This window comes from Barbus barbus (genome assembly GCF_936440315.1).
Source record: "Barbus barbus genome assembly, chromosome: 21".
In the NCBI taxonomy this organism is placed as follows: Eukaryota; Metazoa; Chordata; class Actinopteri; order Cypriniformes; family Cyprinidae; genus Barbus; species Barbus barbus.
In genome coordinates, this window is record NC_136749.1 from 24,561,188 (window position 1) to 24,587,349 (window position 26,162).

General features: G+C 36.5%; 4 protein-coding genes across 13 annotated transcripts; 1 reads left to right on the forward strand and 3 right to left on the reverse strand.

Moving 5' to 3' along the window:
• The first annotated feature begins 5,013 nt into the window (after positions 1–5,013).
• On the forward strand, positions 5,014–7,512 carry LOC306887608 (sodium channel regulatory subunit beta-1-like). The gene is made up of 4 exons (XM_079445476.1): positions 5,014–5,174; positions 5,755–5,992; positions 6,080–6,239; positions 6,361–7,512. Exons 1-4 carry the CDS (start codon positions 5,046–5,048, stop codon positions 6,404–6,406), a joined length of 573 nt encoding a protein of 190 aa, XP_079301602.1. The 5' UTR covers positions 5,014–5,045; the 3' UTR covers positions 6,407–7,512.
• Positions 7,038–9,455, reverse strand: LOC306887607 (apoptosis-associated speck-like protein containing a CARD). Of its 5 annotated transcripts, none has more exons than XM_079445471.1 (6): positions 9,003–9,455; positions 8,428–8,472; positions 8,281–8,304; positions 8,134–8,157; positions 7,981–8,004; positions 7,038–7,810 (listed from the first exon to the last, which is right to left on the reverse strand). In XM_079445471.1, the coding sequence occupies exons 1-6, from the start codon at positions 9,271–9,273 to the stop codon at positions 7,551–7,553; spliced, it is 648 nt and encodes a 215-aa protein (XP_079301597.1). In that variant the 5' UTR covers positions 9,274–9,455; the 3' UTR covers positions 7,038–7,550. The 5 variants fall into 5 exon arrangements, with proteins under 5 accessions (XP_079301597.1, XP_079301598.1, XP_079301599.1 ...); XM_079445472.1 differs by having other exon boundaries at positions 7,259–7,810; positions 7,981–8,001; positions 9,003–9,382; XM_079445473.1 differs by having other exon boundaries at positions 7,274–7,810; positions 8,428–8,469; positions 9,003–9,346.
• Positions 9,456–15,916: 6,461 nt separating this feature from the next.
• LOC306887609 (caspase a-like) lies at positions 15,917–21,354 on the reverse strand. Of its 3 annotated transcripts, XM_079445478.1 has the most exons (8): positions 20,967–21,354; positions 20,593–20,683; positions 19,340–19,500; positions 19,018–19,194; positions 18,617–18,854; positions 18,372–18,482; positions 17,992–18,101; positions 17,513–17,857 (listed from the first exon to the last, which is right to left on the reverse strand). In XM_079445478.1, the coding sequence occupies exons 1-8, from the start codon at positions 21,003–21,005 to the stop codon at positions 17,750–17,752; spliced, it is 1,035 nt and encodes a 344-aa protein (XP_079301604.1). In that variant the 5' UTR covers positions 21,006–21,354; the 3' UTR covers positions 17,513–17,749. The 3 variants fall into 3 exon arrangements, 2 of the variants coding, with proteins under 2 accessions (XP_079301603.1, XP_079301604.1); XM_079445477.1 differs by lacking the exon at positions 20,593–20,683 and having other exon boundaries at positions 15,917–17,857; XR_013785690.1 differs by lacking the exon at positions 20,593–20,683 and having other exon boundaries at positions 15,929–17,857; positions 17,992–18,278.
• Positions 21,349–25,172, reverse strand: LOC306887610 (uncharacterized protein). Of its 4 annotated transcripts, none has more exons than XM_079445479.1 (8): positions 25,092–25,172; positions 24,782–24,865; positions 24,016–24,126; positions 23,822–23,911; positions 23,524–23,721; positions 22,893–23,132; positions 22,340–22,458; positions 21,349–22,176 (listed from the first exon to the last, which is right to left on the reverse strand). In XM_079445479.1, the coding sequence occupies exons 2-8, from the start codon at positions 24,861–24,863 to the stop codon at positions 21,901–21,903; spliced, it is 1,116 nt and encodes a 371-aa protein (XP_079301605.1). In that variant the 5' UTR covers positions 24,864–24,865; positions 25,092–25,172; the 3' UTR covers positions 21,349–21,900. The 4 variants fall into 4 exon arrangements, with proteins under 4 accessions (XP_079301605.1, XP_079301608.1, XP_079301607.1 ...); XM_079445482.1 differs by having other exon boundaries at positions 21,355–22,176; positions 23,822–23,896; positions 24,016–24,093; positions 25,092–25,170; XM_079445481.1 differs by having other exon boundaries at positions 21,355–22,176; positions 24,016–24,093; positions 25,092–25,170.
• Between the last annotated feature and the right edge of the window lie 990 nt (positions 25,173–26,162).

Here is a 26,162-nt window from a genome sequence, read left to right on the forward strand (position 1 = left end):
GAATCCATTAAAAGACTCTACAGCGTGCGCAGACAAAAATAACGGGTGTTGTGTACTAACATGCCTGTCCACAAACAATTCATCTTAAACAGCAATAAAGTGCTTAAAATTACAGAAATAAAAGAATAGTATATATGGAATATCGAAATATAGTATATGTTAATTTAACCAAGCAATAATAAAGCATGACAAGTCATTAAAAACCCAATACATATGTATAGGCTTAAATTATTATACACTGACGATACATATAGATATATAATCCTCAAATTTATTTCTACATGACTAAATTTCCCCAGACTGATTTACTTGCTTGCTGCGCCCTCTTCAGGATATTAAGTGTAGCGCGTTTAACCTAAACTCATAATAGAGGAGTAATACCTTAATAATATTGGAGTCCAACAATTAGAGTTTGAAACATTTAGATTTGATTAATAACAGAAATCCTAACAGAGTGAAGTGTGAGTAGGTATTACATGGAGCTGCTTACCTCGAATGCGTGCTTCAATGCTTTTAATAATCATTGTTCTATCAAGCAATGAGAGGTGCGTTTGGAATCAATATTTTCTTGAATAGGGTCACCTTGCTTTCAGAGGGATAAAGAAAAACACAGACACTTTATTATGACTATTATTGAGCCGACTTGTTGACCATTCATATGATTATAGTTCATTCGAAATTGCATACAAACAAAACAATCTCCTTTACAGCAGATTTACAGCAAACCACCGAGCTCTAAATGCATTAGGAAAGCATTAGGCTATAGATTATTTAATGCAATGTAAACAGACTGTAATATGTTGTACTGTCTCTACAGCTGTTCCTGTCAATCAGGTTTCGTTTATTAAAAATACGAAGTAGCCTTGACTCACCTCTTAAATCGATTCTGACAGGGTTTCAGCACGTGTTCTCTCTCTAGTGCCAGTGACTCGTCTGATTTTATGAGTTGTGTTGGAGTAGCGGAGAGATTGCATGGGGTTGTGTTGCTGTACGTCTGCTGGCACTGGATGGGCATCTGGAAACCCGAGTGGTGCTAAATATAAAAGCTCACCAGCTCGTCGTTAAGGAAATCAAGTGGGACGCTTTGCGTACGGGCTGATTGTTTTGGGAGGGTGGTCTGACGTTTGGGGGACCAAAACAACAACCTTCACTCCTTAGAAGTTTATCAGTTACTGAGTAAACCCCTGATGCAATCTGACATATGAGATGTCAGTGTAAATATACTTTACCTTAACACAGTCTACATGATCTGAAGGACAATGCTTTGACAAAAAAAAAAATGTTGTGTTTTATTTATTTTTTTAAACTCTATTAGTAATTAGTTAAGATAGTGGAATTATCATTCTCCATTTGGGAATATTTTGCTAACCTTGCTCTACAATGAAACGTCCTTGTGCTAAAGACTAAGTAAACTGACATTGAACATCAGTGCCATGAAAAGAAAACAGAGTGTGATAAACCATAGCAAAATAAAGCTGTTTCACCACATAAACTCTTCAGTGATGTCACACACTGAGAGGTGTTAGCAAAAGTATGTATAAAATGTATTAGGTATATACTGTACAAAAAAAATCATTATCAACATTATCAAATACTAGTAAATTTGTACAGGTTTCCTCTATAGAACAGACTTTAGCATCTTCGAAAGGCACCTGCCATTGTAATTTACTCTAAGCTCATTTGTCAGTAAAATTATGTGGAAATTCAAGCAGAACTCTTTTGCATGTCAGCTCTCTTTTGTGTTCCCTGTGATAGCACTGCATATTGGAAAATTATAAAAACTATTCACATTTTTAATGAATATCGACACTTATTCTTAATAAATGTGAGCAGAGCGCCTTTCCTTATCATTTCAAAGAAAAGCTATTGGAACACTGTGGCATCTGCTGCTGTCTAAGGAAGACGGAAAATGCAAATATTATTATAATTGAGTAAAAACAATCCCGTTTCCATAGCACTACATTTAGCTAACTTGTTTATTCATTTTCAGGAGCACTAACCACAACAACCATAAAGGATCAAGTCTGGATCTCAGTGATGTCCTTGACTATTGGCATATGGCCCTTGAAATTAACTCATTTAAGCCATTTTTAATGTATCATGTTCATTCCTTAAATCTAACTAAAAATATAAAGATGTTTTCTGAGAATGTTGAAAGCAGGCCTGTGCTCATTTGATATGGCAAGCCATTTCAACATGTATTCCTTAGTAACTGTTACTATAGTACTTATTTTTAAATCATTACTAAATTGTCTCTTTTTTTTACCAGTAACTATTCATGAGATACTACAAGATATTCAGTACTTATTTTAGGGCTTACTATTCCAATAGTTATAAACAGTTCTTAACGTGACCAGACTATAAAGTAGTCATTCTGAGTTGTCATTAAGTAAACAATAAACAATAAAGTAAGGTATAGTTGCTTCTCATTAACAGGTAGGCCTACTTATATCTACTAAATATGGTAAAACTGAAATAGGTCCCAGTATTAATTGGAATACATTCTAATCAAAAGTGAATATTTGATAGCCTATACCTGGACACAGCTCTCCATAGAATTCAATGGGGACAAAAGCAATTCATTAATAATAACCAATACAGTCACTGTTGGGATGGTGATTAGCAAGGCATTGAATTGACTGGAATTTAATAACTATTTGATTATTTCTGGGTATTTCTAGAGTGGTGGAAAACGCCCTCCTACCGTTTTCCCCAAAATAACCACAAGATAATATCAAAATATTTTTTTATTGTAACTATGTGTTGACAGATGTAGAAGTTTTCATCATGAAGCTTACACTGGTGATGTACCAGAGAGAAAACGGATTTCACAGTAAATGATTTCATTTTCAGCAGAAAAAAAAGTGTTTTAAAGCTTGTTGTTTTGTAGACACATCACAGTTTTATATGATACGAGAACAGTAGGGCTTGTAGATAGGGAGTATGTGTTATTTAATAAAAATATAATTATATTTTCAGAAATACATCATTTTTTTTTCCGCAAAACAGTGGGGTAAAACGCCCCAGGGGGCAATGGGCAATTACTGTAGTTATACAGTTATACATCAAATCCTTTGTTTTTCCAAATAGTTGGTTGACTAAAAATATTTGGACTATATATATAAAAATAAACTCAAATCAGCTAACAATTTTTTAGGCTAATATAATTTTGTAATTCATAATTATTGATTATATTCTTTTTTTATTTTGTACTCTGATTTTGCTGCAAATTGCTTTGTCAGACTAGGGGGCATTTTACTAAACCCATAGGGCGTTTTGACCCATAGGTGGGGTAAAACGCCCCCTTGGCACAAATTTAATGTTTGTTAAAAATCTAATAACATGAAATCTCTAGACATTTTTCATGCTTGGTTTGTAATTTATGTAAATGTCACTAAAACAATAGTAACTTTTCTGAACACATTTAACTTTTGTTTCACAGAAAAAAACTCCCACAATCCTAAAGGGGGGCGTTTTCCCCCACCCTACTCTACAAGTACTAAAAAACATAAAATAGGCAATAGTTTAAGGGAACGAATATTAAAACGGCATGCCACGTGATTATTATGTGATCTTATAGCAACTGGATGCCGCTGCTCTGAATCTGACTTCTCAAATTGCGCGTTGAGTTGCAAGCACAAGGATTCACACAATCTATACTTAGCTCTCCTAAACGTCAAAGTCTGCGGTAAGACACGAGCTGTTTTAGGGACCTGATATTATTTCAAAACTTTTAACGCATTCCTTTAAATCATTTAAACGCTGGAGGATTGTGTTTAAACGTATGCTTTGAGGAAAAATCAATTGAAGAGCGCAAATGCGATGTGTTTTGGATTTAAAATAAGAACTGAGACTGTTATGAAATTGTGATAATAAGAGAAACGTGGGACACTCTATTTCGAGGAAGCGATTTATTAATGCATCGGTTCATACAACTGTGTGAACTGTGAAAATGGCACTGGGAATGGTTTCATTTTTGTCTCTCTGCATCTTTTATATTCAAGGTACGTTATAACACGTTAATGGGAAATTATTTCAAAAGATAAAATGACTTAGAGGACATTATATGTTTAGAGTAAAATGATCGATAACGCACAGATTCTTATTTGTCATTTTATAAGCTATATTAACATAAAGTCTTCTGCTGCTGCAAGGCTATTATAAAATCCTGTGCATTTATCTTTAGTTTTATTGATCAGAAATGCAACATTTTTCAATATTTATATTGAAGATGCATGATAAGCAAAGAAGGAAAATCGTTTATAAAAACAATATTAGACTTTTGCACTTGTTTCTCAGCAGTCTTCATCTAAAAAGTGGGTAGCACTTTAGTTTAGCGAGCAATTCTTACTCTTAGATAGCTGCTTATTAGCATGCATATTACTAACATATATGGTGTTTATTAATACTTATGAAGCACATATTAATGCCTGATTCTGCATGACCTACCCCATACCTAAATTTAATAACTACTTTACTAACTATTCATATGCAGTTAATTATGCATTTATTGAGGCAAAAGACATAGTTGATAGTTAGTGAGATTTGGCCCCCAAACTTAAGTGTGACCAAAAAGGGACATACCAGTTCATTGCTTAATGCATCTGAATTATAATAATCTTGCATCTCTTTTAGTGCTGTCAAACGATTAATCACGACTAATCCAAATAATCCAAAATAAAAGTTTTTGTTTACATAATATATGTGTGTACTGTGTATATTTATTATGTATATATAAACACACACACATACAGCATCTATTTTGAAAATATTTACATGTATACATTTATATTCATATAAATTATATCATATGTAATATATTTAATATATAAACATAACATATTTTTCTTAAAGTTCTTTATACATAAATATATACAAAATACACACACATAGGCCTATATAAAGTAAGCAAAAACTTTTATTTTGGATGCGATTAATCGTTTGATTTGACAGCACTAATCTCTTTTTCTTGCATTCTGTACATCTATTTGTCTCAATATGTCTCAGTGCCACAGGGCCAAACTGGATGTGCAGAAGTAGACTCCATGACAGAAGCTGTGGCCGGCGAAGGCTTTCTGTTGGGTTGCATTTCTTGCAAAAGGAGAGAAGAAGTGCCTGGTTCTGCTATTGTTGACTGGCACTACAAAGCACCTGGAACTGAGGAGTTTATCCATGTTAGTAGGGTGATCCTTTGGATCAGAAAGCCTGTTGCCAGGTTGTTTGGTCAGCTTGATGCATATTTGTGACTCTGGACCACAAAACCAGTCACAAGTGTCAATTTTTTAAAAATTGAGTTTTATACATCACCTGAAAGCTGAGTAAATAAGCTTTCCATTGATGTATGGTTTGCTAGGATAGGACAATATTTGGACGAGATACAACTCTGAAAATCTGGAATCTGAGGGTGCAAACAAATCAAAATACTGAGAAAATCGCCTTTAAAGTTGTCCAAATGAAGTTCTTAGCAATGCATATTACTAATCAAAAATGAAGTTTTGATATATTTACAGTAGGAAATTCACAAAATATCTTCATGGAACATGATCTTTACTTAATATCCTAATGATTTTTGGCATAAAAGAAAAATCTATCATTTTGACCCATACAATGTATTTTTGGCTATTGCTACAAATATACCCCAGCGACTTAAGACTGGTTTTGTGGTCCAGGGTCACAAATGGCTTTTCACGCTTGAAATTGTTAAAAAGATTTTTAAAGATCGATTTAATTTAGCAATATCTCTATCCCTCTTAGATTTTTCAGTATGAATATAATAACCCCACCATTCTTGATGAAAACTTTGAGGGAAGATTAGAGTGGCAAGGAACTATGGGGACAAAGGATGTGCAAACTGGTTCCATCTTTATTCACAATGTCACATATAATGACACTGGGACTTACCTCTGTACCTTCCACCGTATGCTGTACCTTTCTCCGGATAAGGTATATTTGGTAATAAGTAAAGAGGTGGAACTCACAGTTGTGGAAAAAGGTGAGATCCATTTAAGACCCTTCTACAAATGATGAATTTGCATCATGTAACCTGAATATCTGATATTTGTTGTTGTTACTCCCCAAGCAAACCCTGAGCTGACGGCTGTGATCTCTGAGATCATGATGTACGTGTTGATCGTAGTTCTGCAGCTGTGGATGATTGGAGTTCTGATTTACTGCTATAGGAAGATCTACGCTGAGAACGAAGCTCGAGAGGCCAGAAAAGCTGCACGCTCTCAAAGCAAGTAAGGCTCACTTTCTTTGGACAAGGCTCACTTTTGTGTTGTTTGTGTCACACAACACACTAAACGTTACTTTATACCTTTTTGATTTGAAATGTCCTGTTTTCATCTTGTGTTTTTACAGGCTCGTTGAGTTGAAAGACCCTTGTGATGGCATTTATTTGGAATAACTCCAGTTTTGGTTAATAGTCTTATTATTTTCAGTCAATAGAGATTAGGATTACTAAATTATTGCCAATATATTTGATACATAGTCTTATAGGACTATTTCAAAAATGAAAATTTGCTGAAACTTACCCTCAGGCCATCAAAGATCATGTAGATAAATTAGTTTCTTCATCAAAACAGATTTGGAGAAACTTCACATTACAGTACATCATGATGAGCTCACCAATGGATCCTCTGCAGTGAATGGGTGCCGTCAGAATGAGAGTTCAAACAGCTGATAAAAACATCATAATACTCCATCAATTAACATCTTGTGAAGTGAAATCTGCATGTTTGTAAGAAACAAGTCCATCATTAAGACTTTAAACTATAAATTTAAGACTAAGTCTATAATCCATAATAACGCTTCCTACAGGCATGTGGATTATTGTTTTATACTCTCATTCCAACGGCACCCATTCACTGCAGAGGATCCATTGGTGAGCAGGTGATGTAATGCTAAATTTCTCTAAACCTGTTTTGATGAAGAAATAAATTCATCTACAACTTTGATGACCAGAGAGTGAGCAAATTTTCATTTTTTGGTAAGCTATGCCTTTAATAATGAGGATGAGGAGGAAGACTAGTCTTGCAGCCAATACAAACCTCTGTATATTTCTAGTGACATTTCTACAGTAGTATAGCATTGCATTGACTAAGCTAAAGCAGAATGATTAAGTGACATAGCAATAAAAACAAATTTGATATTCTATAATAAGACATTATATGCAAAGTTGAATCAGGAATATAAAGAGTCTGAATAAATAGACATTTTAACAGTGAATTACATCAGTCTGAAGAAACTAAAAAGGTTTGCAGGAAAAAAAACTGGTTTCTTGATTTGCTTGTTTATTGACTGGTGATAAAAAAGATACTGGACAAGTTTTTAATATTTTCAGTTAGCAAGCAAGATTTTGGATGCACCTGATTTTGTGACAGTTTCTCTGCTTGGAGAAAAAGTAGGGAAAACAACTTTCAAACGATGGCAAGTTAAAATATTTATTTGTTTGCTGTTATTAAAAAATGGAAGTTTCTTGATTTTGTTATCCTGTATACTAATTAGACAAGTAAATAAAAAACATTAAATGTAAAGATATCAAGGCTTTTTCACTGACTCTCTAGTTCTTCAGTCAACACAGGCTCAACCTCCTTGAGAGCTTTGTATAAGGCATCTTTCCCTTTAGTGCCAGCAGATTTAATCGGGCCCATAAATAACTTTCTCATCTTTTCTTGTGAGGTTCTCTCAACAATGATGGTACTGTAATTCTCATCTGTGATGACTCTCATCTGAAGAAGTTCATCTAGGATAGCATCTACATTATTCACTCGGCTTATCAGCTTTGTCCGATTCCTATCGATGAATTGCTCTATGAAAGAGATGAAAACAAGCATGTGGTTGGATTGTGAGTTCATATTGATCAGTGCTAATGTATTGCGATTATTGGGTTTTAAATGAACGCTCTCATACCAAACAGTGAAGTGATGTGAAACTTATTTTCTAAATAAATGCCATTTAAAAACAGTTACACATACTCACCCGCAGATGGAGCGCTTGCACCTGCTGAAGGAACATAATGTATTGTGATCTTTTTATAGGGATTGTAAATAAACACTCTCATACCAAACAGTGAAGTAATTTGAAACTTATTTTCTAAATAAATGCCATTTAAAAACAGTTACACATACTCACCAGCAGAAGGAGCGCTTGCACCTGCTGAAGGAACATAATGTATTGCCATTATTGGGTTTTAAATGAACGCTCTCATACCAAACAGTGAAGAGATGTGAACTTTATTTTCTAAATAAATGCCATTTAAAAACAGTTACACATACTCACCAGCAGAAGGAGCGCTTGCACCTGCTGAAGGAACATAATGTATTGCCATTATTGGGTTTTAAATGAACGCTCTCATACCAAACAGTGAAGAGATGTGAACTTTATTTTCTAAATAAATGCCATTTAAAAACAGTTACACATACTCACCCGCAGATGGAGCGCTTGCACCTGCTGAAGGAACAAGTGGAGCTGCTGAAAAACATATTAAAGTTAATGATTCTCTCTCAGTAAATCTCCACGTTGCATGTACATGGAGTAGAATTAATTATTATTACTGATTATGTAACTGGCATTTCCCTGTGCTTAATATTATTGTTAACCTCTTAAAACGATTGCAGTCAAGTGGCGAAGGAAGCTGAAAGTGAAATTGAGTTGAACTCAATAGTGTAATTAGAAATAGGAATCGAAAAAAAATTATGATTTTTCTACACGATTATTTCAATACTTTGAGGAATAATTATTTATTTATTTATTTTTTAAAAAGGGCAATTCACATTAAAATCCTGGTTTTTCTTTTAAATGGAACCGCTTGTAAATAAGATTCTCGGTTCTCAACTATAGGCTAATTATTAACGTTTTTGTTTTGTTTTGTTTTTTAAATGCAACAATTAACATAGCTAAACAGCGTTCACTAAAGTGAAAGAGGACGTCTACCTGGTAGGCTACTTTACACCTTGAGAATTCAGTTTTGTATTTGCCTTATTTTATAATAGTTTCCTTACATTTTCCTGCGTTCTCTTTGAGCTCCGTGGCTTGTTCATTGCAGCCAATAGCCTGTAAAATCTCGATCGTTACAGAAACAGCACCAGTCGTCGTGAAAGTGTTCACCATTATATCGGCGAGATCTATAGAATCTTCAACCTTTTCGATCTGAGCTCGTCGCACGCGCGGCTCTGTCCTCCGGTCGCACAATTTGCTTTTAAACTTCCTCTGTTCGTCCTTCCCCAGATCATCAAAAATATCTTGCAGGTAATCCTTAATAGATTTCGCCATAGTTCCTTAGTTCAATAAAGGCTGCTCAGGAGGAGGATAAACTGCTGACAAGCAGGTTCTCTACAGTTGGTGTGTCTTTAGACTTCCTGTGAACATTTCCAGCCCCAAATACAGGCCAGTTTCTTGTAAACGCTATAGGGTACTAGAAAGTCTAGCCTACTTTGGTGTTCAGCTGCTTTTCTGAAAGCATTAGAGGCAATCCGTGTTATTTTATGTTATGTTATCTACAGTTTTCTAGGTACAAGGTTCATTATTTAACAACATAATGTTTATTCATCTTAGTGAATGTTGATTTCAGCATTTACTAATGCATTATTAAAATCACAAATTGTGTTTGTTAACATTAGTTAATGCACTGTGAACTAACAATGAACAACTTTATTTTTAGCTAACTAACATTAACAAAAGACGAATCAGTAATAAATGTATTGTTCATGTTAGTTAATGCATTAAGGTTAACAAATGACACATTGTAAAGTGTTAGGCCTACCATTTTTCCAATCTAATACATTCACTAGCCTATTTGTAACATTTAATTATGTGATATAGAAAGTCTCAGTATAGAAAGCTGCAGCTGCAGTTGCTGTTCATTTAAAGGATGTCATCTATGGCACTTAGGCATCCTCAACCAAACAGTAGGATACCTCAGAGAAAGTCATGATACTTTGCAGGAATACAGGAGGCGCCCACGTCTCCTTTCCCACAGTGATCCTAAATAAATTAATAAACAAACAAACCTAGAAATATGATTAAATGAAACAACAAAAAATTACATGTACACACATGCATACACATCCCTATAAGTTCTTCTACAAGGTCCTGTGGAGCTCACGTGATCTCCTGAAATCGATTTTAGTTTCACACATTGTTAGTTGGAAAAATATGATTCGGCTTTACTTTCTCAATCCTGAATCAGTCAAACACTTCACATGCAGCATTTTTTGTAAGACGGTGCCTCATAAGGAAACTAGTTTTAGACTGGTTTTCAAGGTACTGTAATATCTAATAAAATGTTTTCCTTCAAAAGTGCACATGTGCTATCATTATTATTATTATCCAATGCAAAGGCTTCAGTATAGCTGTAGCTGTTATAAAAAGGAACATTAGGAGCTAGCTTTTTTCACTCAACACATTAGAGGGTGTGTTATAATTTATGCCAGTGGCATTTTAACGTCTTTGAGGTTTTGTATAACACACAACAAAAACTATGTTTCCAAATTAATTGGAACTGTTCAGGCGTCACTGAAAATTTTAAAGCAATGCGGATCTGTAAAATTTGCATAAAAGGATTCAAAGACATGCAGGCTAGAACTTGTATCAGAACAGGTAGAACAGCTTTGGCATCGACACTCTGTCTTTACATGCCATTTGTCTGTAGCCCCCCATCATATCTGAGCAGTCAAAGCGTTGCATAACCTGTAAAAAGAGAACATAATGAGCATCGTTGACAATAAACTAAAGTTCTGAAGGTTGTGAAAAATACTTCTGATCTTTTGAAAGTAACACTATTCGCATAGGTTGCTCTTGCATCAGTGTGGTTTACCTGTAGAGAAATTCCCATGAAGTTAGGTGCTTTTAAATCATAATAAAAAACAATAATCAAACTGATATTGAATAAGCTGCTTTGGAAAATATGTTTTGGTGGAACTTATTCATGAATTGTGAAACTGTCATGAAACTGTCCAACATTTTTTGGCGGGTTGGTTATGATTCCCTCCAATTAAAAAAAGTTATCTTCAATGAAAAACAAGTTCAGATGCTTACTAATACATACATATGAATGCACAGGAGATCTTTCCTAATGAGCTGATGATCTGAATCAGGTGTGTAAATTAGGGAGACATGCAAAATGTGCAGAGCTGTGGGTCCCCAGGAAGAAGTTTGAAAACCACTGCACTAGAGGACGTCGGACCCTCAAGCCACCCCTCAAGAAGTCTGTTTCTGATTGTTTGGTCAGAGACATTCACACCAGTGGCCTGAGAGAGGTAGGATACACGAGCACAAAGCTCCATTTCCATTGAGTGCACAAGCCTTTAAAGTATACTTCTTTGTCAGTCTATGTGAGAGTTAGCACATGGTCACTGTCTAGGGGGCTTTTTTTCAAATGTGCAACTCACGGCATTTGCTGTTCTTCTGCTGGCGGTTATCAAACAGTGTTGCATTGATGTGGGTACCTCCTTCTGGATTGGTGGTGATTGGTGGTTGTTTTTGTTCTAAGGCCTCAAGATGCCTGTACGGTGAAGGTTCGGTACGAATACATGTATCGTACCACCCCTATCAGAGACCATTACCCAGCAGGCACCGGACGTCTATATAATGTCAGGCTGACATTGGACATGACGTCCGATAGACATTGCATTTTGGTTGAAAATGAAAATCGGGTTGATATCAGTATTTGATGTCAATCTGACATGGACTTAATGTTGGATTTTGGTTACACAACCTAAAAACAAAATATCAATGTCAGCTGACGTCGGTATTGGACATCAATTTAACATTGACATTAGACGTTGAACTTACATTGAATTTTGGTTACCCGACGTTGCAGCCGAAATTTAACCAAATATCAACATCTTATGACATTGTGTGCCTGCTGGGAATTCCTTCAAACAGAATCTCTCCAGATCCTTCAGATTCACAGCTCCATGTTAGTGCTTCTTCTCCTTAGTTCACCCCACTCATTTTGTACAGGGTTCAGGTCAGAGGACTGGGACGGCCATGGAAAAAGCTTCATTTGCTCAGTGACCCATTTTTGTGCTGATTTTGATGTTTGTTTTGGATTATTGTCCTGATGGAAGATCCAATCACGGCCCATTATAAGATTTCTAACAGAGGGAGTAAGAGTTTAGATTTTTTTTTTCTGTTGGTATTTGATAGAATCCATGATGCCATGCATCTGAACAAGATGTTCAGGACCTCTTGCAGAAAAACAGGCCCACAACATTAAAGATCCAGCAGTATATTTAACCGGGAATGGGGTACATTTTATCCCTGTGTACTAAACCCATCTGGTGGGTTTGCTGCCAAAATTATTATTTTTTGTTTCATCTGACCATAGAAGCCAGTGCCATTTGAAGTGCCGGTTGTGTCAGACAACTGAATATGCTGCAGTTTGTTTTTGGATCAGCAAGGAGAATTTTTCTTGAAACCCTCCCGAACAATGATAGGGCCTTGTTTGATGTTTTTTTTTTTTTTTTTTTTTTTTTAGGCTTTCTGACCCCAAGACCCAACTAATCTCTGCAATTCTCCAGCTGTGATCTCCTCCTCACCATGCATTAGGATGATATAGACACACATCCTCTTCCAGGCAGATTTGTAAAATATTTAGTTGATTGGAACCTCTTAATTATTGCCCTGATGGCGGAAATCAGGATTTTCCGTTCTTTAGCTCTTTTCTTACAGCCACTTCCTATTTTGTGAAGCTCAACAATCTTGTTCTGCACATCAGAGCTATATTCTTTGGTTTTACTCTTTGTGATGGATGATTAAGGGAATTTGGCCTTTGTGTTTCTCATGTTTATAATCCTGTGGAACAGGACGTCGTGGCTGGACATTTTCATGCTCCTAGCCATCCTGGTGTGCTAAAAAACGGGAATATTCAGAGATATTTTACTCATAATAATTTCTAGGGGGTGCCAATAATTACATAACATGCAATGGAGGAAACTTTTATTTCATTATGAGATATTCTCCCCGCTTTCAATTGATTTACTTCAATGAAAGGTTAGAATTTTTGTGAATTTTTTTAATGAAAGATCAAAAGGATCAACAATGCAGATTTATTTTCACAGCCACCTTTGCTCATATTTACTAAGGGTGCCAATATTAGTGGAGGGCACTGTATATAATTAATCTTTATTGCATTTACAGTGTACATCAATGCAGTATACATCATACCTCAATACTGTGTATGTGTGTTTAAAAGAGATGTGCATGAGTACTAGAGGACTCAGACTTAACAGCGATGATCGTTCATTTTTTAAAGTCACTGCATTCATCGTTTTTATGATCAATTGTCGCAGTCAAGTCCAACCACTCAATGATCACCTTGACTTTATATATTTCTCTTTTTCTGATTGGTTATGGCAGCATTTTGGGTGGTACCTGAGCTCTGACTGGTTAGTGTTAGGACAGCATGCTGTCCAGACCCTCAATATAAAGACCAACTGTATCAGTAAAAAATGCCTATCCCTAGTGTGTAATACAGTAAATACAGCAGGTTAATTCAGTACCCCCAACATCCACTACTATGCCCTTTTTTCATCCCGTGGAAACTGCCAGTGGTGGTTCAAAGAGTTCACGCTTTCACAGTCTTTTTGCTGAATGGTTGAGGCTGGGTCCATAGGATCCAAAAGAAAAAGACACTTTGATTATTTTCTTAATTTTCATTGTTCTGAATTAGGTTTAATACTGGTTTGGAGTGAGCTAACCGCTACAGTGTTCCTATTAGAGAACCAGGAGTCATGCAGAGATGATATGTAGCTTTAATGATTGCTCTGATGGACATGTGCAAGGTTTCCCAGACAGCAACATAGTTTTGGCCCAGATCCGGCCCACATCTGGCCCGTGAGAAATCAGATGCGGGCCGGATCTGGGCCTACACTGCTTGCTGTCTGGGTTCTAAATCAATAAAGAATAAAAAATACAAACTGAATCACCGACAATAAGCACAACTCTGCCTCTTTTATGTCAGTTTTATGAACAATAATAGCCATTATAAAAGTATAAGAGGCTTATATAAGAGGAAACAAAGACAAAAGCAAACAATTCACAGTCAAACTTTTGCTACAAAGTCAGCGCTGCGGTAAAGTTCAAAATAAATATAAAGTTAAACTTTGCGCTCAGTCAAAATGATATGACCAGGAACAAATAATAGATTCATGAGACCACGAATGCCTGTTAAATATACACAAAACAAATTGATTCTCGTTTAATCACTACAGAGACATCAGAGCCAGTGGCGTCGTCAGGACTAGTCGTCGTGACGTATTGTCAAGTATGGTGACCCATACTCGAAATTGGTGCTCTGCGTTTAACCCATCCAAGTGCACACACACAGCAGTGAGTAGTGAACAAATGCACACACACACACACACACACACCGTGAACACACACCCGGAGCAGTGGGCAGCCATTTATGCTGCGGCGCCCGGGGAGCAGTTGTGGGTTCGGTGCCTTGCTCAAGGGCACCTCAGTCGTGGTATTGAGGGTGGAGAGAGCGCTGGACATTCACTCCCCCCACCTACAATTCCTGCCGGCCCGAGACTCGAACCCGCAACCTTTCGATTACGAGTCCGACTCTCTAACCATTAGTAACCATTAGTAATGCGTAAGGCTGCTCGAGCGTAAGGCTGCTCGAGGCGGATACATGAGCACGGAGCACCCAGTGATCGCCTGGAGCTTCGAAATCGGCATAGCAAATTTTCAAATAAGCGCTATATCTTTATAAATAAACCGCAGATTTGAGTTTTAAACAATTACATATTCGCCTGAAAAACTCTTAAAACTACATTTCATGACACGATAACAGTAATATTTTGAAAATTACGCGGGTTTCTGGGCAGTGACGTTTCACAAGTCCACAAGAACACATATTGAGAAACAGTTATTATCTGTGTGAAAGTATAAAATACACTTATATTTTTTTTTGTGTGTTTTTGTGTGTGCCGGGTTTCCATTCAAAGTTGCAAATTGGGGTGGAGATGAGTGGGTTTAGGGATCAGGGGGTGGAGATGGGTGGGTTTAGGGATCAGGGGGTGGAGATGGGTGGGTTTAGGGATCAGGGAGTGGAGATGGGTAGGTTTAGGGATCAGGGAGTGGAGATGGGTGGGTTTAGGTATATGTAAGGTGGGAGGAATTGGATCTGGATCCAACCACACCCCCTGGATCTTGTGGGCTGCAGCGAGACACTCCTCGAGGCGCCCGCATCTTCTTTCCCCCAGTTTTCATGATTTTATATGAATAAATAAATGAACAAACAAACAAACCCAGAAATATGATTCAATAAATTAATGAAAATGACATAAACACACATGCATACAGACATCCCTATCCCTGATTTCCTTTTCTACAATGGGCGTATCGATCCTCAAGTATCGATATATCGATACTGATGCGAGTATCAAAAGTATCGATACTAAGGAGTGTTTTATTTACCAGTGACTTTGTTTATTTAAAAAAAAAGATTCATGTCTACAATATGCATTAAATTGGACGAATAATCAATATAGCGAATAATTGTGTATGCAACATTTGCGTGTGTTCAGATGAGCAGGGAAATAGTTCTAAGACAAAACCAATCGTTCACTCACTTCTGACAGTGGTGCATTTCCTTAAACAGGGCTGTCCTAACTCGGTCCTGGAGTGCCGGTGTCCTGCAGAGTTTAGCTTCAGGCCTAATTAAACACACCTGAAGCAGCTAATCAAGGTCTTACTAGGCATACTGGAAACTTCTATGCAGGTGTGTTGAGGCAAGTTGGAGCTAAACTCTGCAGGACACCGGCCCTCCAGGACCGAGTTTGGACAGCCCTGTACTAAAAGTATCATAAAAAAGCATTGTTGCTTTTGGGAACGGCGACCCAGATATGCTTATCAGAGGACAGAAAAAAAGTTTGAGTTATTTCACAATAAACAAATTGAAATTGTAGCCTACATAGTTTATGCAATTAGCATAGCCTACATTTATTTAAAATGAACATTCAAATTTCATATTGATCATGCTCTATTCTGTAATGTTAATATATAAATCATACACGGTCAGAATAAAAAGGTTGCATTTTATGTGTGCAAGAGCCTGTCACTGGGAGTTCTCGATGAAAATGAACCATGGTTTTACTAAAGTGTTCGTAGTCAAAGTCCCTTTAAGGGTATTCTATAGTCTCTGTCTTCATTCAACTATAGTATTTGTAGATTTCCATGGTTACCACTACAGTAAACATATTTTACCATGTGTAAACAAAAATATAACCTAATAAGTTGCAATTAAGGCATACTGAATGTTAAAATGTGTTTCAAATAAATCGTTGCAAATAAAAAGGTAGGCCTAAGTGGGTATCATTACCCATTTTACTCTTAGTAATTTCATAATTTCATAATTTAAAAGTTCAGTTTAGAAGTAGTAGCCTATCTAAATATTGACAATACTGGCCTTTAAAAGTAGGCCTATCGGTATCGTATTGAAAACAAAATAAGTGGCATCGCCTATAAGGTTCTGTGGAGCTCACGTGATCTCCTGAAATCATTGTTGGTTTCACATGTTGTTAGTTGGGAAAAAATTTGTCAGCTTTACTTCCTCTATCCTGAGTCAAACTTACTTCCTCTTTACTTCCTCTATCCTGAGTCAAACTTACTTCCTCTATTCTGAGTCATCTTTTGTAACAGGGTTTCTGCAGGGTTTAGTCAGTCAAATTTAAGACTTTTTAAGACCTTTTTATGACCATTATGATTTAAATTTATGACCTACACGAATTACGAAAAATAACTTCAGACAATAACTCAATAACTCAAGAACACAGGAACAACACTTAACAATTGTAAATTGTAACATTATAAAGTAACAATTATTTTATGGTTTCAAGCCAGTGTTGCCAACTTCTTTCGATGGAAAGTAGCTGAAGCCAGTTTGAAAAGTCGATAAATGTCGCCAGATGACGTCTTGCGCTAAATAGCATATTCATGACATCATCGCTCATATTGCCTTTTACATTTGTTTGTCTCTCTGTGCTCATTTTAATGCAGCCAAATTCTCAATGCAACTGTTTTCCTTTATATATTTTACCGTTTATGTTGTCAGTCAACGGGATAAATATGAAATAGTGACTGAAACGCAGCCCTTTAAGAATACATAACCAGCTTTCCCTTCCAAGAAGTAGCACAAAAATCCTAATTTATAATTGAGCCGTCGTCTGATGAAATCAAATAATACACACAAGATAAGACAAGACAAGACCAGTCCTGTGCTGTGATTTTAAATGTTAAAAATACTTATTAAATTTAAGACGTTTTATGACTTTTTATGACTCCGTGGAAACCCTGTGTAAGATGGTGCCTCATAGTTTTAGACTGGTTTTTAAGGTAGTTTAATAGGCCTATCTAATAAAAATGTCTTCTTTCAAAAGTGTACACGCTATCATTATTATTATTATCCTATTCAAAGACTTCAGTATAGCTGTAGCTGTTATAAAAAGGAAGAACATTAGGAACTAGCTTTTTTCACACAACACATTATACACACATTTTTAGAGGATGTGTTAAGGTCTTTGTGGTTTTGTACAACACCACACAAACAATGTTTGTACAAGACAGGACTTTTATGGATCATAACAGGTTTCCTCTGCAGAGAAAATACTGTACATCCAAGCCATCAATTCATTTGGAAACAATTACTTAAACATTTCAATTACTTTTTTTTTTTCAGACATATATGGAGACTTGAAATTCATAGATGAGGAGTCAAAAACATGTAGGCAACAACTTGTCAGAGCCCGGGGAACAGGTAGAACAGCTTTGGCATCGACGCTCTGTCTTTACATGCCATTTGTCTGTAGCCCCCCATCATATCTGAGCAGTCAAAGCGTTGAATAACCTGTAAAAAGAAAACATAATGAACATCGGTGACAAGAAATGGTGATCAAGTTCTGAAGGTTATGAAATATACTTCTGATCTTTTGAAAGAAACGTTATTCACACAGGTTGCTTTTGCAGCAGCGTCTGATTTACCTTCCTGAACAGTTCCTCAATGTGATCCTCATGTGCATGCTTCATTAACACATCCACTACGTTTTGGACATAAAATGTTCCATTCTCAACATGCCTGTAAGATTTGGTATCTGTAGAGAAATTTCAATAATGGAATTAGGTACTTTTAAACTTTAAAAAAACAATAATCAAACTGATATTGAATAAGCTGCTTTGGAAAATATGTTTTGGTGGAACTTATTCATGACTAGGACTGTCCAAGAATTGTTTGGTTGGTTATGATTCCCTCCATTTTAGTACATCTTCAACTAATGAAAAACATAGTTCAGATGCTTACAATTTTTTCTTATATATAAAATAATCTAGCCTGAATGCACAGACAAATATAGGATTTTTTTTACCCGGGGTGCAGGACATCAGAGAAATGAAGTCTTTCTCTTTGTGCACAAAGTCATCACCCTCTATTGCCTCTTCAGGCTCGCCGTCGCTGGCCCACAAGCGTCCACTGTCCCCTGAATAGATATTTGGATAAGAATGTGTAAGCTTTGTTCAACAGGACAACAATCTACAATCACAGGTGAGATGTTACTAATGATATCCTGAGAACTCAAATAGAAAAAAAGAATGAACTGGATTTTATTCGTACCTCCCCTGCAGGCTTGGATAAGAATAACCTTTGGTTTATCTCGCAGACCTGGACAATTCTCAGTGTTCAGACAGCGGTAGACATGATCAACCGGGAAGGTATCAGAGGGATTGGATCCTGTATAATGGACACCCAATATGGCATCCCTTTTGCCGTGGGACATTAGAACCACAAAGGTGCTGTCTGAATGTGCATGTTCTTCACGTCGAGCAAAGTCCATGGCTGCTTTCTCCATGTCCTGCCAATCAAATAAATTCACTTAAAACAATCAAGACACTTAACATAAAAAGTACAAAAAGATAAAATTTTAGATGCATAATGAGTAAAGGTTTTCAATAAAAAGCTGTATGCATAATCTGAATACTTTTCTCCACTAGTTTCATAAAACCAGAATTACTCACCTTTGCAGAGAGATTTCTGTACTTGACAACTTGATAATCCAGCTCCTTTAACAGCCATTCCATGTTTTCTTCATCTCTGTCTGCCCCTCTCCTTGTCATAGACTTATCGTCAAAATCTATGTTGTTGATAAGCAGGGCAAGACGTTTTCTTACAGACTTGTCTTTTACTTCGTAAATCTAATTAAAACAACCAAGAGATATTAATGCAGAAACCAATTCAATAGCAGAGTAGAGCAACTGTCATTCATGCAACAGTAAAATGAGCTCTGTATCATTATTAGAAAGAATATTAACAAAAATGATGAATCTGATGAATACTTGCCTCGCGTCCTTTTTCTCTTATAATTGTGTTTTTAAATTGTTGGCTGCACTGAGTAAGATGCAATTCTTTGTACCAATCATCTGATAGAGCAAGCTCAACCTTCGGACCCTGCTGTCCTCCATAGTCTACTACATCCCCACGTGACTGGGCCACAGGTAAACCTAGAAAGCAGAACACAGGTCATAAGCATATCCCATTTTAATATATAATATTCTTCAGTCCTATGTTTTTAATTTTATTTGATTTTTATTTCATTCCAACCTGAAACCCGAGATTACAGGTCCCCAATATTCTAATAAATTTGTGAAACTTTTGTAGAGAACTCATCAATAACACACTACTACAAGTTGCTAATGCATTTTAATCTAGTTTAAATAAATACCAGAACGAAACGAATCTGGTGTTTTTTATTTAATCTGACTGAACCACAAATTCAAATCCGACTCGAAAGGTAGGAACTAGTTATACTGCTTTTATTAGCCCTAAACCTCGCCGACACTTAGAGCTTGCCGACAAAAGTACAAAATCAGAGGCAAATCGGAGATGATTGCTGAGAGATTTTCGAAGATTTAGCAGACAATATTTATATATAGGCCTTATTACTTATTATAGATAGGCCTATCTACTTTCCAGACATATTTAGCCTACTGTCTGTAATTCCAAACTAGATATTTGCAGACACTCTCTGCAACATGTCTATAGTCTGTTGTCTTGCAGTGCGAAATGTGTTTTAACCGATCTCATGGCAATTCGTACATATTTTACGAGGTGGCTAATTCGTACGAATTCGTACGACTTTTGCTTAATCGTACGTATTTTACGAGTTGCCAATTCGTATGAATTTGTACGAATGACCTACACCTAACCCCGCCCCTAAACCTACCCGTCACTGGGGTTTAGACGAATCGTACTGAATCGTACGAGTGAGGTCGTATGAATTCGTACGAATTAGCCACCTCGTAAAATACGTACGAATTGCCGTGAGATAGCGTTGATAAATGACATCATAGGCGACACAGCTGCAAAGAACAGTTTAGCTGGAAACCAGACGTGCCCAGACTTTTCACAATGAAGGGCCAAAAATTAAATGTTGCATTATATCCAAATACGTTACATTTATTAAAAAAATTAAAATTAAATAAAAATTCACTTCCAGTATATTCTCCAGATTTCAACGCAAAAATAGAACAAAAGTGTTAAAAAGCCACAATAATTTCGACATGAAGATATGCTCCAATAGCATGTTTTCCCACCTGTTTGTAGCCTATATATGATATGATATGGTAGGTCATTATTAGCCAACTTTGGTCCTCGGGCCCTGGTTTGGGCACCTCTGTTGTAAACCTGAACAGTGAATGATTTTTCATAAGTTATGCTTAAAGATAGCCTACAAAATGAGTTGATAAGAAGTGTTTTAAGTAGTGAAATTTTATAAATATAAATCATGTTACCATATTTGTATTAATATTACAACTTTTCTGTAATAATATTTTTCAATAAAAATTATTTGTTTTAAATGACTGATTTATGTTTGTTTTTGTTAAGACCTGAAACGATCGGCAACAGACAGCCGTCTTCCTTCTACATTCAGTTTCATATTTGTCATATTTTACAATAGTTTACTTACTGTGTCCTGGTTTCTCTTTGAGCTCCGTGGCTTGTTCATTAAAGCCAATAGCCTCTAAAATTTCGATCGTTACAGGAACTGCACCAGCCGATGTGAAAGCGCTCACCATTAAATCGGCGAGATCTAAAGAATCTTTAAGTTTTTCGATTTGAGCTCGTCGTACACGTGGCTCGGTCCTCCGATCACACAATTTGCTTTTAAACTTTCTTTGACCTCCCTCCCCCAGATCATCAAAAATATCTTGCAGATGATCCTTAGTAGTCTTCGCCATGATTGCTCAGACGTTTCGTTCCTCTTCCAGTGGCTGTTGAATGCTTTCACTGAGGCATAAAAAAAAAAAAAAACGCTTTCACTGAGGCTTATACAAGCATACGCCCCCTGTGATATCAGTGTGTTGCCTTCAGGTTCACCTTTTTATTTCCCTGAGCAACGAACAAGTCGATACATACTCACGCACACTACATCTGTAGGTGACTTGCGCCTTTTAGAATCCATATCATCTTCGCTGGTTCTCAGGGTAGCAAATTTTAGAACATTAAGCCATATGTAATAACAGTGTATAAATAAACTTGAAACCAAGTAACAACATTTTGTAAAAAGGTGTATACTGTTACATCATTTATTTACAAAAATGCACAATCTGATGTCAAAACATCAGGTTACTTGAAAATTTTTTTTTTTTTTTTTTACAAGTTTAGTGTTCCAACGTCAAAAGAGGTAGCTAACAATGTTTTCTAAAGGCACCTAACTGCATTTGATGGCTGATTTCAGATCCATTGTTGAAAATCAACCAACTCAGAAGTCCATATCAGTTTATAGTACATATCTTTGAATGGAACTTCAGTCTTTTCTCTGTCCTTACTATTTGCAGGGCATGACTTCTGATGTTTTACAGTTCATTTCGATAATTACGGGCATTTGAAAACATTCTTCTCTAATGTGCCCAGGACTCTGTGGTTTCCTCCGATCTGGCTGTGTTTACTACAGACTGTGGAGATGCGACATTTGATGGTGAGATGTTTAGACTTGCAAAGACCTCGTGTGCTGTTTTTCCAAGCATTCCTTGCACGTCACAAACAAAGCGGTAGACGTAACGCTTTCCCGCCGTTTTGTGAATTATGTTTTTGTGGTAGTAGTAGCGCAGGCCACGACTCAACTTCTCATAGTTCATTTTTGGCTTGTTCTTACACTGGCCCCACCGCTTCGCCACCTGGAGGATACAAGGGAAACGGTTAGGTATCTTAGACCAACCAGCAAGAGCACTTCAGAGCAACCGAGAGAATGTGAAAATGTCAGATGTAAAGATAACAAATGCGCTTTTGCTTACAATGTTTGTATGTATTTTTGTGTTTTAGTTGAACTATGAAACGTACCTCTGCAGGATCGGACATTTTAAACTCCCAACCATCTCCAGTCCAGCTAATAAATGTGTGGCAAGCAGAATCCAGCAGGAGTTCTAGAAGAAACTGCCAAAGCTGAATGGGTCCGGATCCTGATGGACAAACACAGTATTGAGTTATATATCTCGACAAGAACAAATGTGACCCTGGACCACAAAACCAGTCTTAAGTGTCAATTTTTCAAAATTGAGATTTATACATAATCTGAAAGATGAAAAAAAAATATTGAGAAAATCGCTTTTAAAGTTGTCCAAATTAAGTCCTTAGCAATGCATATTACTAATTAAAAATTAAGTTTTGATATATTTACGGTAAGAAATTTACAAAATATCTTGATGGAACATGATCTTTATTTAATATACTAACGATTTTTGGCATAAAAGAAAATTGACCCATACAATGTATTTTTGACTATTGCTACAAATATACCCCAGCAACTGGTTTTGTGGTCCAGGGTCACAAATGATTCTCACTCTCCGCTATGACAAATATTTATGCGTTAGGAGTTTCTATAACAATGCCTCACCTGGATAGGCAGACATGGGCGTCATTTCACCCTCTCGGTCTGATTTTTGAGATGGTGCATTACGCCTTTTGGCCAGACGGGGGCAGAACTGCTCAGATGATTTAGTAACAGGAGGTGATGAAGAGGATGCTGGCTGTCCAAGCATGGAAGTGCAGTAACTGGGTGAGGGATAATCAGACCAATATGAAGGCCTGCTCTGCTGTTCTGCCTCATACAAGGCATATGTTCTCTCAGTATCACCTACACAAGAAAGACATGAGTTAATATTGATTAAAACAATTATACATGTAAAAATTATAGGTTTTAGGACAAAAGTTTTGATCCACTTCAAATGCTGACAAGTGTATATATATATATATATGTATATGTGTGTGTGTGTGTGTGTATATATATATATACACATATATATATATATATGTGTATGTATATATATATATATATATATGTGTGTGTGTGTTTTAATGTAATTTATTTAAAAACATTTTTATGAATATCTATCTATCTATCTATCTATCTATCTATCTATCTATCTATCTATCTATCTATCTATCTATCTATCTATCTATCTATCTATCTATCTATCTATCATGCATATTATTTATTCACAAGCCTATGTCTCTCAAATGCCTACCCAGATGGTCCACATTGACGGTACCGGATGCTCCTCTGTGATTTGGACCTTTTCCAGGCTGGTAATGGCTGCTGGTGTCCATCCCTGGGCTGAATGGACTGCTTTGTGCTGGAGTGCATAGAGGGACGAGGTTCTGGTAGGTTTGATTTGTTTCCTGAAAGGCAACCTGTTGCCTGTCTGCTACCATTCCTTCTGGAACTTTGGAGAAATACATCGTATGAAGCCATGTCACTTAAAAAAAAGGATTTCTAACATTTTAAGAAGGGAAAAAAATTGAGTGGTGCCATTTGATACTTACTATTAGTATAGGATGCCCAACAGCTAAACTCTGGAAAGGAGTCCATATTAAAGAGTCCAGAATCAGTGGAGTTGACTGCAAGAGTATGACCTATTAATTAAAAACACACAAAAAATGTTTGTAATAATTAAAGTACTTGTCTGTATTGTGATTTAATATAATGAATAGGAATATGTACATCATAAGATAGCTACCTTTAGAACTGTGCAAATGGTCCTTCTGGGGCTCTGAATAGGATTCTGGATACTGCTGTTGGGCAGGTCCTTTGCTGTCTAATAAAAAGGACAGGTCTTCACCACTGCAGTCTGGAGGTACATTATCAAAAATGTAAAATGAAAGAGAGCCAGGAGAAATGGTGTATTACAATGGATCAATGTGACCTTCCATAAAGTTTTCTACACCTAATCTGAACTGTGCTAGAAATAAAAGGAAACACTAGTAAAGGGGCAGTGACAGAGTGATGAAGAAGGGTGCAGGAGAGGGGGTGCTAAATCTGTTTGAGGAGGAAGTCTGGAGGAAAGGATTAGGAAGAGAGGGAGGGAGCAGAAAAAAAAAAAACGGGTGTATCTTTAACCCAACCTCCCCTTTTTTTTCAACATCCCTGGTTTGGACATTCCTAAATCTCAGAGCATGCATAGCCTGACATCCCCTTTTCCTGATGAGCTTTGAATTAGTGCACACAAACAAGATGTCAAGGTCTGATTTTTAGGGGTTTGACAGGGGTGTTGCAATGCTGGCTTTGCAGCTCAAGGACAACGGAAATGTTTTGCACGGACATTCAGGAAACAAAGCTGGAGAAGTACTAAATCACAAAATCAACAGATTTTCCCCTTGAGGTCAAATTGAATGTGATAATTGCAAATATGGACTTCGATGTTATCATTTATATATTGAGAGATATCTGAAGATTGTAATTTTTAACTGCTGTGTGGAGAAAAACGTGTGGAAATAAGATATTACCGTATGAGCTGAAGTCAAATCCACCAGGAACCTCCTGAGTTCTGAAGTCTTCTGTATAAAATCCAGCTTGATACATTTCCATATCTGAAGAAAAACAACAATTTAGATAATTCCCCTAATATGGAATATTCTTTTTATTGGGCTAATTTTGTTGTGTCAGCCTAATTATTCCATTAAAAACAGTTTAATTCTCACACCCTGTAGTAGTATAATTTATTAACCATATCAGTGTGTGTAAAACAGTCCATTATTTTCAATGCCTCAAATACTGATAATACAGATTAAAATAGCAAATGACAGAAATCCTTACCTTAAAGTTCTCACAGAGTCCTTATTCCAGATATCAAGGATTTGCTACAGCTTCAATCTCTGCCTCAGCTCTGTTGACTGTTTCTGCTTGACTCAGGACCGTTATAAAAAGGCCGTGAGAGATGGGGCGTGTCCACGCGTCTCCTGAAGGAGTGAGTCGTGACTGCCGTTCCCTCCTATTACTCCTCATGACGTCAGACAGGAGTCACGACCACAGATTTGTTACCCTTCCATTCATAGAAAAGGTGTCCATGGGGAGTAGAAAAAAACATCACTAGACAGGTTTGACAGACGTCCCTTCAGATTTTTTTTTTCCTCGAACACGAGACCGTTTGACCTTAGTGTTGTGATTCGATGTAAGATTAAAAGGCTTAAACTATCTCCAAAGAGTTTTCGTAAATTAAATTACAATCCGTTCAATTGGGCCTACTGTTTACTTTCAAAAATAAATGTTGTCCAAATCTGTGTTCCATTAAGAACCTTTAATATCTGAAAAACGGTTCTTTAGATTATTCAAATGTTTTTCATGTGGGTTCTTTTTTAGAACGTTTGATTGAGCGATTTTTTGAAGAACAGAAGTGTTCTATGGCGTCACTGAGAAAACTCCCATTTGGAACCTTCACTTTTGCTGCTCTGAATATGTGTTGATCATTCAGCTTCTTGGTGACGAGAAACTGGAAATATCGAAAGATATACCGAAAAAACATCATTTGGTGACAAGTAACTCTTGAAATGTAACACTTGATAATCTTTACAAACAAACGCCTCGTTTTCATTCATAAATTAAAAATGGGACCCTGATTGAGAGGTCTATATTAGCCTACTAAAACTTGCTAGCTTTTCAAACTCCTAATAAATTTTAAAACCAATGCCCTGTTTTTTAATAGCTGGTCTATGGCTAGTTAACTTATAAAATCGGAAAATACAACGTTTTCGCTTTGTCTTGCGTTTAACTTTTTTTTTTTTTAGATCTTAGGAAACGAAATACTTATATAAATTATACACCTTAAGTCCATATTTGTGTGAAATATATTAATGAATTACATTAATAAATGTCTACACCTATAGGCCG